Here is a 15415-nt window from a genome sequence, read left to right as displayed (position 1 = left end):
TCCATCTGAAGAAAATAGGAAAAAGCATAAAGCATTGTCAAGTTAAGTGTAAATCATTGATAAGACAGGCTAAGAAAGAATTTGAAATGAAGTTGACCATAGAGGTAAAAACTCATAATAAAAATGTTTTAAAATATATCCGAAGCACAAAATCTGTGAGGGAGTCAGTTGGATCGTTAGATGGCCGAGGGGTTAAAGTAGCTCTTAGGGAAGATAAGGCCATTGCAGAAAGACTAAATTAATTATTTGCTTCTGTGTTTACTAATGGGGATGTTGGGGAGATACTGGTTCCGGAGATGGTTTTCAAGGTTGATGAGCCAGATGAACTGAACAAAATCACTGTGAACCTGGAAGATATAGTAGGCCAGATTGACAAACTAAAGAGTAGCAAATTACCTGGACCAGATGGTATGCACCCCAGGGTTCTGAAGGAACTCAAAAATGAAATTTCAGATCTACAAGTTAAAATTTGTAACCTATCATTAAAATCATCCATTGTACCTGAAGACTGGAGGGTGGCTAATGTAACACCAATATTTAGAAAGGGCTCCAGGGGCGATACAGGAAACTAAAGACCAGCGAGCCCGACTTCAGTGCCAGGAAAAATAGTGGAAACTATTCTAAAGATCAAAATCACAGAGCATATAGAAAGACATGGTTTAATGGAACACAGTCTGCATGGATTTACTCAAGGGAAGTCTTGCTTCACAAATCTGCTTCATTTTTTGAAGGGGTTAATAAACATGTGGATAAAGGTGAACCGGTAGATGTAGTGTATTTTGATTTTCAGAAGGCATCTGACAAAGTCCCTCATGAGAGGCTTCTAAGAAAACCAAAAAGTCATGGGTTAGGAAGCGATGTCCTTTCGTGGATTACAAGCTGGTTAAAAGACAGGAAACAGACAGCAGGATTAAATGGACAATTTTTTCAGTGGAGAAAGGTAAACAGTGGAGTGCCTCAGGGATCTGCACTTGGACTGGTTATTTTCAATATATATATAAATGATCTAGAAAGGAATAGAACGAGTGAGGCAATCAGATTTGCAGATGATACAAAATTAATTGGAATAGTTAAATCACAAGCAGATTGCAGGAGGATCTTGCAAGACTGGAAGATTATGCATACAAATGGCAGATGAAATTTAATGTGGACAAGTGCAAGGTGATGCATATAGGGAAAAATAACCCATGATGTAGTTACACAATGTTAGATTCCATATTAGGAGCTACCACCAGGAAAAAGATCTAGGCATCAGTGGATAATATATTAAAATCGTCGGCTCAGTGTCCTGATCAGTTAAAAAAGCAAACAGAACTTTAGGATTTTTTAGGAAGGGAATGGTGAATAAAACATAAAATATCATAAGGCCTCTGTGTAGCTTCATGTGAGACCAAACCTTGAGTACTACAATTCTGGTCACTGCACCTTAAAAAAGATATAATTGCACTGGAGAAGGTACTGAGAAGGGCGACCAAAATGATAAAGGGGATGGAACAGCTCTCCTATGAAGAAAGGCTAAAGAGGTTAGGGCTGTTCAGTTTGGAGAAGAGAACGCTGAGGAGGGAGTATGATAGAGGTTCAGAATAGTAAATGTGAATCGGTTATTTATTCTTTTGGATAATAGAAGAACTAGGGGGCACTCCATGAAGTTAGCAAATAGCACATTTAAAACTAATCGGAGAAAATTATTTTTCACTCGATGCACAATTAAGCTCTAGAATTTGTTGCCAGAGGATATGATTAATGCAGTTAGTGTAGTTGGGTTTAAAAAAGGTTTGGATAACTTCTTGGAGGAGAAGTCTATTGCCTGCTATTAATCAAGTTGACTTAGGGAACAGCCACTGCTATTGCTGGCATTAGTAGCATGGGATAGACTTAGTTTTTAGGTACTTGCCAGGTGCTTGAAGCCTGGTTTGGCCACTGTTGGAAACAGGATGCTGGGTTTGATGGACCCTTGGTCTGACTCAGTATGGCAAGTACTTATGTTCTTAAAATGCATACTTTCTCTACGTATTTTATAAACATACATGTATATGATTTTGGTGTGTAAAAAAATATAACATGTATGAGTAATAACCCTGAATTACATGCAGAAGCAAGTATTTCATAAAGTATACCGTTTTGAAAATACTTATTTGATTGCATACTTGGAAAAACCAGTTTGCTAATACCATCACCAGTTCGCCCAATCCTTCTCTAGTTCACCTAGACCAGTGATGGCTAACCTATGACACGCGTGTCAGAGGTGACATGCCGAGCCGTTTTTGCTGACACGCGTAGTGTTTCGGGACTATCGAATTTTTTTTTTTTAATTGGCTGCGCCGAGCCTTTTTTTTTTTTTTATCGGCTGCGCCAACCCTTTAAAATTAGTTTTTTTAGTATCCCCCCAATGCCCCCGGGCGCATGCGGTGCAGCGACAGGCCCACGTCACCACAGCCCAAAGAAAAAGATCGCGTTTAAACGCGCTGATGCTCCTCCTCCTTCCTGTGCGGCCCCGGAAGTAAACGTTGCCGGAGCCGCGTGGGCAGGAAGGAGAGAAGCATCAGCGCGTGCAGAAGAGGAGCATCGCTTGCGCTTACGGGCCGCCGCGAATCCCAAGTCGCAGCGGCCCGAGAAGAGGAAGAAGCCCGGTAGCAGGGCCGCTGCAGAGCCCATCCTGCGGCGACCCGCGAAGAGGAGGCCGAGAGGTGAGAGAGAGGCTGAGGGTCTGTAGAGGGTGGGTGTGTGTGTGTGCGTGCGTGTATGAGATGAGTTGAGAGATTGTGTGTGAGGACCTGAATGTTTGCAGAGACTGCATGTGCTTGAGTAAGACAGCATGTGGGAGTGAGAGAGAGCCTGTGTGTGTGAGTCAGACAGCATGTGCCAGTGAGAGCCTGTGTGTATGAATGATTGTATGAGAGAGAGCGTGTGCCAGTGAGAGCCTGTATGTATGAATGATTGTATGAGAGAAAGCGTGTGCCAGTGAGAGCCTGTGTGTATGAATGATTGTATGAGAGAGAGCGTGTGCCAGTGAGAGCCTGTGTGTATGAATGATTGTATGAGAGAGAGCGTGTGCCAGTGAGAGCCTGTGTGTATGAATGATTGTATGAGAGAGAGCGTGTGCCAGTGAGAGCCTGTGTGTATGAATGATTGTATGAGAGAGAGCGTGTGCCAGTGAGAGCCTGTGTGTATGAATGATTGTATGAGAGAGAGCATGTGCATTGAGAGCCTGTGTGTATGAATGATTGTATGAGAGAGAGCATGTGCCAGTGAGAGCCTGTGTGTATGAATGATTGTATGAGAGAGAGCATGTGCCAGTGAGAGCCTGTGTGTATGAATGATTGTATGAGAGACAGCATGTGACACTGAGAGCCTGTGTGTGAGAGAGAGAAATGCATGTGAGAATGAGAACCTGACTGTGTGTTTGAGGGAAGAAGATGAAGAGAAAAGAAACAGAAAAAAAGACAATATAAAAGGAATTGGCAAAAAAAAAAAAATAAGAAAGGGAAGGTGGAAAAAAAAAAGCCTGTGACCAACCAATTAGAAAACAAAGATCAGACAGCAAAGGTAAAAAAAAAATTCTTTTTAGTGATTGGCACATGTAATCTTTGGGAATGTGCAAGAATAGCAACATCCCCAGTAGTCATGTGGCAGCAGTGACAGTGGCAGCAGAGGAATGAGAGAGGTTCTGAGGTTGCTGGCAAAAGAGAGGGGGGTCTGCCTTCAGTGTGTGCATGTGTATGAATGGGACTCTGCCTGGGGGTGTATGTGTGTGAATGCATGGGTGCCTGCCTGGGGTCTGTGTGTGTGAGAATGAATTGGTGCCTGCCTGGAGGATGGAGCGGGAGTGGTGTGAAAATGACTGGGAGCCTGCCTGGGTGTGTGTGTATGTGAGGGAGCCAGTGAGTGTGAGAGCATGATTGTGTATGAGAAAATCCAGGGGAGTAAGAGTTTGGGTGGAGGGGGAGAGAGTGTTTTAATTGAAGATTTAGCCGATGAAATTCAGCAACAAAAAAGTCACTAAGCAGGTAAGGTAAAGAATTATTTGTTTTTGCTTTATTAATAAATACAGTACATATTAAAATTATAACTTTGTTATTAATTAGAGCTACAAATATCACAATTATGGATTTTTCTAGAAGTGACACACCACTCGAGTTATGTCAGATTCTAGCTGCACTAGATGTTCATTTTAAGATTTATGCGGATGATATCCAAATTTATGTCCCCTATAAATCTTCCTGGGCTGATACAATTTCATTATGCAACTTGTATGTTAATACAATTAAACAGTGGCTAAGTCATAGCCGACTTAAACTTAATACAAAAAAAACAGAACTTCTCTATCTGAGTGTTCTAGATGACTCTCTAAATGGTCCTCCTTCATTGATCACCCTGGGTAATGAGATAATCAAAGTTAAGAAAGTTACCCGCAATTTGGGAATTCAAATGGATACAAATCTATCTTTATCCTATCACGTTTCCAATCTTGTAAAAAATTCATTCTTTAAATTGCACACTTTGAAACGACTAAAACCTTTACTTTTCAAAAATGATTTTCAAACTGTACTTCAGTCTCTCCTGTTCTCGGGTTTAGACTATTGTAACAGTTTGTTTCTGGGTCTTCCAGACTCTGCGATAAAACCATTGCAGCAAATACAGAATTCAGCCGCTCGTCTCTTAGTAGGACTACCTATGAGATATCATATTTCCCCTATCTTATATAAACTTCATTGGCTCCCAATTAAATATCGAGTAAAATATAAGGTTCTCTCTATAATTCATTCACTAATTCATGACCATGATTCCACATGGCTCTGTACATCTTTACGGTTGTATAAACCAATGAGACACCTTCGATCAACATCTCAATATTTGCTCGATGTTCCCACAGTTAGAATAGCAAGACTCAATATGACCAGGGAGAGGGCCTTTTCAGTGGCAGGACCGCTGTTGTGGAATTCTCTCCCTAACACCTTAAGGCAAATTATTAGTCATAGTGAATTTAAGAAGGCAGTTAAAACTTATTTATTTAAGATTGCATATGCTCATCTTGAAAATTGACTAATTCACTTTTTTTAAGCCACATTTTTTGTAGCAATCTACTATTCAATTACACATTTTGAAGGAATATGGTTTATATGAGTTATATTTTTAGATTTATTATTTCCTTTCTATCTTTGACTATTTTTGTTAAAAAATTAGTATATCTATTTTATGAGTAGGGATTATGACAATATAATGTATTTTTATTCTTTCTATTTCTTATCTATACTTTTTTAAATTTGACGTTTTATTTTATTTTATTTTTTATTTTTGTTTTTTTCTTTGGTTAATGGCTCTATATAATCGAAATTTGTAAACCGTCTTGATCAAACTAGTTTGAAAAGACGGTATAGAAATTTTTTTAAATAAATAAATAAAATGCTCGGTTTTTTTATAAATTTTGACACACTGAGCTCAAAAGGTTGGCCATCACTGACCTAGACCCTCCAGCACTTCACCCAAAACCCATACTAGTTCACCCAGACAAGTCTGATTTCACTAGTTTGAGACAATCAACAGGTGTAAAAGTGTCTGAATAAGATTGGTAATATTTACACATATATCTCTTACAAAATAGCAGCAGCTGTGCATTCTTCTGAACCTTGCCCTGGTACATCCCTAAACCACCCCCTTTTTCCTCCAGTAAAATATATGGGCAAAACCGAAAATACGCGCATACACTCGACGTTTATAAAATAGCATATATGCATGTACATACTACTTATGCATGGACATGCTATTTCCACGCACGGAACCTCTTTGAAAATTCACTTCTGCCCTATGGATCTTTTCAAGGAAAAGGTAGGTTTTTTTGGGGTGCCCCCCAGGTACTGCATTCACTTCTGTAATGGAAGGTAAAAGCAAAGGCAAAAGTAGAATTTATTACTGCTCTACAGGGGCACATTGAGCCACAAAATCATCAACTGCAAGGAACCGGGAACACTATAGTGCTGATACCAGCACAGTGTTGGCAAGGAGAATAATTCAGCAATGGAACAGCAAAGAAGGAGGGATGTCTGAGATGCTCAGTATTTGATTTTAAACAGTCACAGCTAAAAAACGGGAGTGAGGAAGTTGAAGGCTTGGCTGAGAAAGACAAGAGCAGCCAGGTGAGGGGAGAGAGAGAGACTGACCGCTGGCTGGATTACTGCAGGGTTATAAAGATGGGGATTTTAGGGGGCAAACATTTGTATATGATTGAAAACCTTATGTCAACCAGACAAGCAGAGACATCTCATTAGGAGATTGATAAGTGTGTGTGTGTGCTAGGGGAGCGGGGGGGCATGAATTGTTTCTTTTACTGTTCATCAATCTCAAGGGTCAGCTATGCCACCAAATTTTCCAGAGTTAGCTTGCTGGTCCCTGCTGAACAAAAGGTTGAAAATAGGACCCTAACTGAAAGTAGAGATAGAGAGAATATGTTAGAGCCATTCAAATACCTCACAGCTATAATTAATATGTAAAAAGCAAACCTTTTAGCAGAACAATAATTCTAGAACAGCAGTGGCCAACTCTGGTCCTCAAGTATCAGAAACAAGTCTGGTTTTTAGGATCTTTGCAAGTACTGCCTGATTTTCCAAGGGTTTCTCCCGTAAGCACAGAATGGAAGAAACCAGTTCCCAAGTATGAAGCAACTGATAAATACATCCTCTTTTTTTTTATATATATATAGGTATGTATGTATGTTATCCTGGTTCAGCTTCCCCCATACCTGAGTTTCTAGCACAGCTGGAACGAAAGAATTGCTATACTGGGTCAAACCGAGGTTCCATCAAGCACAAGATCCTGTTTCCAACAGTGGCCAGCCCAGGTCAGAAGTACGTGGCAAGATCCCAAACAGATAGATCCCATGCTGCTAAGGGATAAGTAGTGGATTTCCCCAAGTCTACTTGGTTAATAACAGTTTATGGACTTCTCCAGGAACTTGTTCAAACCTTTTTTTAAACCCAGCTAAATTAACTGTCTTTACCACATCCTCCAGTAATGAATTCCCTAATTGTGCATGACTGAAAAAACATTTATCTGATTTGTTTTAAATTTGCTACTTTCTAACTTCAAGGAGTGTCACCTAGACTTTGTAATTTTTGAAAGAGTAAATAACCGATTCACATTTACCCGTTCTATTCCACTCATTATTTTATAGACCTCTATCATATCCCCCCTCAGCCATCTCTTCTCCAAGCTAAAATGCCTTAACTCTTTAGCCTTTCTACATAAGGGAACCATTCCATTCCCTTTAGCATGTTGGTCACCCTTGTCTGTATTGTTTCCAGTTCAACTATAACTTTAAGATGCAGCGACCAGAACTGTACACTACTCCAGGTGTAGTCTCACCAGGGAGCTATACAGAGGCATTATGACATTCTCCATTTTATTCTCCATTCCTTTTCTAATAATTACCAACATTCTGTTTGCTTTTTTGACTGCCACTGCACACTGAGCTGAGGATTTCCTGGTTGGTAACTCCTTTTCCTGGTTGGTAACTCCTAATATAAAACCTAACATCATGTCACTATATTGTGGGTTACTTTTTCCACTTTGCACTTGTCCTCATTAAATTTCATGTACCATTTGGATGCCCAGTCTCCCAGTATCCTCCTGCAATTTCTCAAAATCTGCTTGTGATTTAACAACTCAGAATAATTTTAATGATAGGTTACAAATTACTAGTAATAAGTATGCAATTTCATTTTTTATTTTTTCAGAACTCTGAGGTATAAATCATCTGCAAATCTGATCAACTCACTTGTCGTTCCATTTTCCAGACCACTTATACATATTTTAGTAAGCGCTGGTCCCAGCAGAAATCCCTGAAGCACTCCATTGTTTACATATTTCTGCTGAGAAAATTGACCATTTAGTCCTACTCCCTGCTTCCTATATTTTAACCAGTTTGGAATCCACAACAGGACATTTCCTCGTATCCCATGACTTTTTAATTTTCTCATAAGAGTCTCTCAGGGATCTTTGTCAAATGTCTTCTGAAAATCCAAGTACACTATATCCATTGGCGCACATATTGGTTAATCCCTTTAAAAAAAATGTAGCAGATTGGTGAGGCAAGACTTGCTTTCGGCCTGTGCTGAACGCTCATTTTACATACAGCCTGCTTTTATTTTTAACTCCCGATGCATAAGCATACCATTAGCTTACTTCATTGGGAGTTTAAAAAAAATGTTAGCCTGTGTATTAGGAACTGAGGGCTGAATTGCTGCTCACAGTTTTAATGCTCAGGTTTCTGCATTGGCCTGTATGCTATTTGTCCTAACTACATCCTCTGACAACAGGTCATACCTGTCCTCTGGAAATGTATGCATACATTATACTCTCGATACATTCCAAATAGACCGACAGTAGCATGCAGTCAAGACCTTCAAGGGGTTCAGTGACTCCCCAGGAGACTCAGTACCTCTATTGCATGTGGACTCTCAGGCCCCATATGCTGAACTGCTGAATGGGCGCTGGAGCTGAGCAGTTCCAGCAACAGCAAGATCTCCCTTCCTGACAAATCCCACTGCTCAAACTAAGAGACTTCCACCAGTTCGTATACTATGCATGTTAGGCAGACAGCATACTTAGTCTTCTTTATATTTTTCCCTTGTGTGATTTACAAAGACTTGCAGAGTCTATCTTGCCAGAAGAAGCCTAGGCCCACCAGCTGAGCCCATCCTAACAGCCGCCGGAAAGGAGGCAGCTGGGGTAGCTGGCAGAGCCCATTCTGCCAGCCATTGAAGACTTTGGGAGGGTGAAGAATTAGGGTGGTCAGTTGGTATAACTGCAGCATCCCCCACCTCCTCCTTTTCCTCTATGGCATGTGCTTCTGATTAGACAGAAGTGCAAAAACGTAGAGGAGGTGGTGGGGTGCCACAGAGACAGCAGAAATTTGGGGAGAGTGCTGTAGCTGCTGCTGTCTTGTCCTGAAACATTTAGAGTTGGGGAGGATGACTGGAGTGGGAGAGCAGCCAAGACCAGGAAAAATGAAGAGGGGAGAGCAAATGTGTGAGTGGATGCTGGAGCACAAACGTAAGATGGCATGATGGGGTGGTGACATGCCATGATGGAGCAGGGGTATGAGGGAGAGAGCCATTGGTGGTGGTGGTGGAGGGGTTGTGATAGGGTGGATAATGTGAGAGGAGATGATGGGTGAAAGACCCAGAGAAGGGGGAGTTGATGGGGGAAGAGAAGGATTTGGCAGGGGAAGGAGGGTGGAACAGAGCATAAGCAGCGATGAGAGGAAGCTGCATAAGATAAAGGTGATGGGGGATGGAGGAAAGAGAGCTGGCAAATGGAGGGGGGAGAGGTAGAAAAACAGCATGACACAGGTTAATGGTTTGGAGAGCATAAAAGTGGATGATGGAGAGTAATGAATGAGAGAGAGAGTTACTAAGGAGTGAGCAGTTAATCCCTTACTGTGAATTGCAGTGCACATCACTGAGAATAGAAGATTTTTGTTTGCACAGATATGATAAATCATTTCACATTGCACATCACAAACTCCCGATGTGCAGAAAATAAAATACTATAAAAAATCCTACACTGTGACAGAAGTAAAAGCAGACTGATCCCCAAAATATCCTAAAAATGAGTCTTGCTTTGCTACTGGTACCTGTTTTTCTGCCTGCTTGAAAAGTTTTTGTAATCTTTCATCCTCAAACATACACTGAGGAAGCTCGGTCTCTCCCCTCGCTTTCATTTCCTCCAGTCTCTGCCTGAGGACTCTCAGTGTCTGCAGCTCGTCATTCAAACGACTCTGCTTCGTCCGAGATGCCTGGAGATCCAACTCCAAGTCAAGAGAAGTCCGCACAGGACGTTCTTGTGTTGCTCTTCGCATGATGGGCTGGCAGCTTGGCTGAAATGTAAAGAAAAATAATTATAGAAACTATAGTAGCAATTTTATCATGTCACAAAAGGATCTTGCAGCCACATGATGAGTAGAGCAGTTTGGATGAAAAAAATGTAAGGATTTTACTCTTTCTGGGTATTGTTTTAAATTCTAAAGCTCTGAATTTAAATTGATTGAACAGGGAAAACAGCATTGCTTTATATATATATATTTTTTTTTTTTATTTTTTTTTAGAGTAGTACATAAGTAGGGAAAGACAAAAAAAGGATAACAGAGGAGAGTAATACAAACAATATCTGGCCTATAGTTCAACTTTAATTTGTAAAATATTATACTATACAAAGATCTATATTCAGAGAAAAACCACAGTATCGTAAGAAAAACAAATTTTGTAGTAGGAACTAAGCTTCCTTGGTTTCCTATGGAATAAAACAGAATGCCCAACTCCATACAACGAGAAGACCTCAAGGCTAGAACAAGTGACCGCTGGCTATGAGAGGCTGGGCCCTTAGAAATCACCCTCTTCAGAGCAAGTCACAGGGAATCTAAGGTCGTGTGTGAAAGATTCAAGATTTCATTGTGGAGGTAAGTCACAAGGAGCACTGGATGGCAGTGTATGGAGTCGAGCTTTCCTCCTGTAGAGGTATACAGTAAGCTTGATAATTACTGTGGAAACTCTTTTCTTTTAAAATCTTTAATCTCTCTCCCATTCTTTTCTAATGTGATTTTAAATTAATTTGCCTTCTGTTGTGGATAACTTGGTTGTCTGCTTGAATGAAGATGCTCTTCCCTCAAAGAAGATGCATGAATGTAGAGCTTATCTGATTGCCCTTAATTCCAGCAGATTGTTGAGAAAAGTTGCTCTCCTCATGAGACCAGGTGTCATGGGTTTGTAATAATCCCACATAAGTGCTCCCTCTTTTCGAGAAGGGGTCAATCGCTAGCAAGACTTAATGAAGAAGAGTGCAAAGTGGCGCTCCATCCTGAAGCACATGGAGGATTACCACCAGAGTAACTCTCGCCTCGGAAACCTGGAGTACCTTGTAGTGGTCATAGGGAGAATCCATCTTGAAGCAAAGGAAGTGCCACTGGGAAGGATGGATGAGTATATGAGCATATACATCCTTCATATCAACAATGCATATCTAGTCATGCTTTGGGATGTAAGGGAGAATTGTGCTGAAGGAATTCATTTTGAATTCCTCTTGAAGTTGATTTTTGTTCAAGGGACTCAGAACCAGAATGGGCCTTAGTCCTCCTGATTTCTTGGGTATGACGAAATATTGGAAGTAGAAATCCTGTCCATGCTGGGATACAGGGACTGGTTCTATCATTTGTTAGTGAAGAAGTAATTGCACTTCTCAGCGAAGTTGCCGCAAGTGAAATGGTTGCAAATCAATATTCAAGCAGTGTACAAAGGATGGTAGCCAGGAGAAACACAAAAAGATCTAGATTCCACTATTTAGAGGATCTAGAAGTCCTTGGTTATCTGGTACTACGCCTCCAGGAAGATTTGGATTTTGTCCCCAATCAGAATGAAATTTGGAGGGATGAAAGACTGAACCCAGGGTTTATGCTGGGCCTGTTGTGTAGTCTTAGGCTTATGGCACTCACACTGCCAGGATCTGACCAGAAGTGGTTGCTGACATTGGGCCAGAAGAGGTAGTAGGTAATACTGCTGAAAAGGCTGGAATTGACACCTGTAAACCTGTGAAAGTATGACTATTTGTAAGTGAAGAAGACCCTTGAGAGGTTTGGGTCGCTAATATTAAGACTTTCAGAAAGAAGTTAAAAGCACTATACATTTTGAGGCATTTAACATATTACTGATGTTTTATTCTTTGTCTATTGGCTTGTATATGTAATATATATTTTATTGTCATTTTCTTTGTAATGTTTTATGAATATTTATCTTGTAATCTGTCCTGGAATAGGCAGAAAAGAAAAAAGATCAAACAAACAAACTGGTGCGTCGAGATATGGGCAGTAAGCATGGAGCTTTGAAAGACTCTTGCCAAAAATGTCCAGCAGCCTTTTTTAGGGTGGACTCAATGAAGGACTAATGTAGCACGACCCCAAAACATGGACATTTTTGGGTTGTGCATTTGAGATCCAGCTTGCTAGTCTATGAATGCCAGAGATAGGTGTTTCCCACCTATTCATCTGCAACAAGTTTAGAATATTGTGGACTGAAAGAGCTGCTGGATCTGACGAGACATCTAATATCTGGAGTGGCCTGAGATTTCTAAATGGAGTTCTTTGATGCTAAGCATTGTCCTGACCTTTTCCACAAAATCTGAATATGACAGGTGTTCCAGGGTGATGAATGGTTAGGTGTATCCAGAAATGAGTAGAAGGTATATCTGTAGACCCCTCTTCTGAACGTGAGGGTTTACTAACCCAGGAACCCAATTACGATGAAGGTGAACCAGGAGAATTTTCCTGTTGCCTCGGAGGGGAAAGCCTTGGTGAACAGCCTCTGAGAGACTTGACTCTGCTGCCATTGAGTGGGAAGATGAAGAACTCTGTATCACGTCGAGGGACTGATGTGTCCTCTGACCTAGTATAGGCAGGGGATCATCCTATTCAGGAACAAAGATAGGTTCCTGTATCTCAAACGGTTTTTTTGTTTTCTGAAATGACAGAAGTAAAATGAACCCTTCAGTAGTTGGCCTACAGTGGCTTACATTCAGCTGTGTAGGTATTGCAGCTCAATGATTTTGGTTTGGGGCTTGGTGCATCACATGCTTTGATAGAGTGTAGAGCAAGGATGTTTTTGTTGATGCATATATCAGTTGCATCAAAGGGATCGGCTTGTTTTGCGCTGTGCAGCACTGGGCCTTTAGGATGGTGGGTTGATGGAAAGGAATGCATCAAGTGCCTCAGTATGTTGAGAGTTGACTTATAATTTTTTGATGCAGGTTCAGATGCCAACAAATGATGCCGCTTTTTCCTTTGAAGTTTGGATTGCATCACTGAACCCAACTTCAATTTAGGGGAGTCTCTGAGGAGCTCTTGCTCAACTCCTGTCCTGGTGAGGCAGATGATGCTCTGTTGTAGGAGGATCTACTGAGGCTTCTGAGAGACTTCCGCTGTTCCTCTATGCGGTGCGCCCTGGAATGCTGAGACTGCAGAGACATCTGTGCACAGGTAGAATGGTTTGCTTAGTCATGGTCCGGGATCCAGGCAATGATAATCTGTGTGGGACATCAACTTGCCTCAGATACAAGCCATTTTGAGAAGGCAAAAGTTTAGGGGTTTTTTGTAGCACTGAAAAGTTCTTTGGTGCTGCAGTGTAGTAGGCAACTAAAAGTAGGAAAACTGAGGATAATAATGAAAAAGAATAAAAATTTTTAAAGGATTTTGAAAAACAAATCTGGCGAGACTGTGTACACATCTGTCAGACAAAAATGACTGAAGAGGCTCACGAGGCAATACCCGAATGGGAACTCCAGCACATGCTCAGTAGAACTCAAAGCTGTACTAGCTAGGAAAAACAAGTCCATTCAGTGCCACCAGGTGACATATCCCACATGTAATGGTTAATTCAGTCGTTTATCAATGGAAAATATGCAACATATTGATACATATATAGGAATATAAACACTTAAAGTTAAGGATATTTCAATGTTCAGAAAGGGAAACATGATAAATTTCAAACAGTGGAAATGTGGATTAGGTAACACATACCCTTTTTACTCGCAAGCTGCGTCGCTCTGTGGAGTTTCTCACAAAAGGGCACTTTTTGGCCAGTGTTGAGCTGTCACTGTCACTCCTATTCAACTGTGAAAACATGCAGGCAGTCAGTACAAGCATTACTTTCCAAACCCACTTTTGAGAACCAAAAGTGAAGCTAGTATATACTATGGTTACCATCATCTATAAAACATATTATCATCCTAACAATAACAGTAATAAGCATCTTAATGTTTAGCATTTGTGCAGCAGCATCAGTACATGCATCACTGGAAAAGTCAAGGCACCTGGCTAAAAGTGACCACCTGGAAGAATTCATAGTTTAGTCGGAGGATAAGATAAATGTGCACGAACACCTGAGTTGTGGTAAGATTTGAACCAGGTACCAGAACTTTGTGCCCTACGCACTGCCTTACTAATGTTTTCAGTGTTTAAGGGCCTGATTCACTGCACTTTTTTTCATCATAGACAAAGAATGAGAGAAAAGCCATAGAAATGCAAGCTTGTTGAGTACTGACCAGATACAAGGGCTTTATGCATCAGAAATATCCAAACCAGACAATTCAATCGACAGTTAGGTTTCTCTAATAAAGCCCCTCTATCCAAGCTCCTTATAACAGTGATAAAGGTAAAGGAACACTATTAAAAAAGCCAACTGATAGCCAACTGATAGCTTTAACCTCCAGGAGGTGAATAGCAGATGAATATCATGTTTTCATAAATATCTACTGTTGTAAAAGGGGATATTCAGTCATTATTTGGTATGTTATGAAACACTCCAAAAGATATTCACAAGGACCTGAATAAAGATACTGGGAGCAAGAAGATGACTTAGCCCGCCTATATTTTCCTTTATCGGGTTCCTTTTGTTTTTCTTGCCTCCCCCAAAGAATTATTCACCTGACTAGATGCAGGACTTTTATTTACCTCCCACGGGACTCAAGTAGTTTCCATTATTTCCAATAGGAGGAAAAATTAATGTTTACATTTTCTTTTCCACTCATGGAAAATCATGTGAGCGACTGTCCTGCCTTGTACTTTTTTTTTTTTTTTTTAATTTGTAAAATTTTTATTAAAACGAAAGAACAGGTTTAACAGACCATATGAAACAGCAATAGAACAGTAAAACTCAGTCCAATACGGACATAAAAACAAGCATACGCTGTCGTACATTGGAAACTGCACCAGATAAAACAAAGCAATAGTCTGCACTTCAAAGAGAGAAACCTAAGATGAATGTCAATGCTGTAGTTTAACATACCAAACCCCCCCCCCCCCGAGCCTCAATGGTGTGCAATTTAGGAAAAGGTAGGGAGAATCACATCACAAAGGGGCAGATAAATATGCCTAAGCAAAAAGAAAAGGGGGTCACTGCGATCCCGGAGAGGCAGAGGTCATGGACGAGTGCCACCGTTGGTAGGGGCGCCATATCATGTCGAATCGTGAGGTCTGTTTATGCTTAAATGCTGTGATTTTTGATAATAAAATAATAAAAAAATGGTATGCACCCTATGTTGTACGGCTGCTTTTGTGCTGTCTTGCCTTGTACTTTATTCAATTCCATTAGAATGGAATCAGGAAAAAAGTCTCCGGAAAGAGTTGGGAGCTTTTTCTTGATACCTTTGAAAAGACAGTATCACGACTGCCAACTGTTAAAAGCTGCAGAAACATACTAGTCACACAAATCCCCTCAACCCCACAGTCACGCTCCCAAGTATACAATACCTGGACCCACTGTTGGATTTTGGGAGGATTATAAATGTGCTTCCAATGAGGCACAACAGGGAGAGGAGAGGAGCTAAGGAGAAGTTCAGTAGTTGATGTGATTGTGAGAGGAGTTTCTGCAGTCTG

General features: G+C 40.7%; 1 protein-coding gene across 3 annotated transcripts in view; it reads right to left on the bottom strand.

Annotated features, from left to right (window-relative positions):
* The window catches only part of WWC2 (WW and C2 domain containing 2), a 396047-nt gene that overhangs the window by 17012 nt on the left and 363620 nt on the right, over positions 1-15415 (bottom strand). For all 3 annotated transcript variants that reach the window (XM_029581662.1, XM_029581741.1, XM_029581816.1), the window contains exons 20-21: positions 13559-13651; positions 9632-9874 (exon numbers count right to left, since the gene is read on the bottom strand). In XM_029581662.1, the coding sequence (XP_029437522.1) occupies positions 9632-9874; positions 13559-13651 (336 nt within the window). The remainder of the gene's footprint in view (positions 1-9631; positions 9875-13558; positions 13652-15415) is intronic.

This window comes from Rhinatrema bivittatum, chromosome 1 (genome assembly GCF_901001135.1).
Source record: "Rhinatrema bivittatum chromosome 1, aRhiBiv1.1, whole genome shotgun sequence".
Classification (NCBI taxonomy): Eukaryota; Metazoa; Chordata; class Amphibia; order Gymnophiona; family Rhinatrematidae; genus Rhinatrema; species Rhinatrema bivittatum.
The sequence above is the reverse complement of the archived record's forward strand: the minus strand, read 5'-3'. Positions and strand labels throughout refer to the sequence as shown.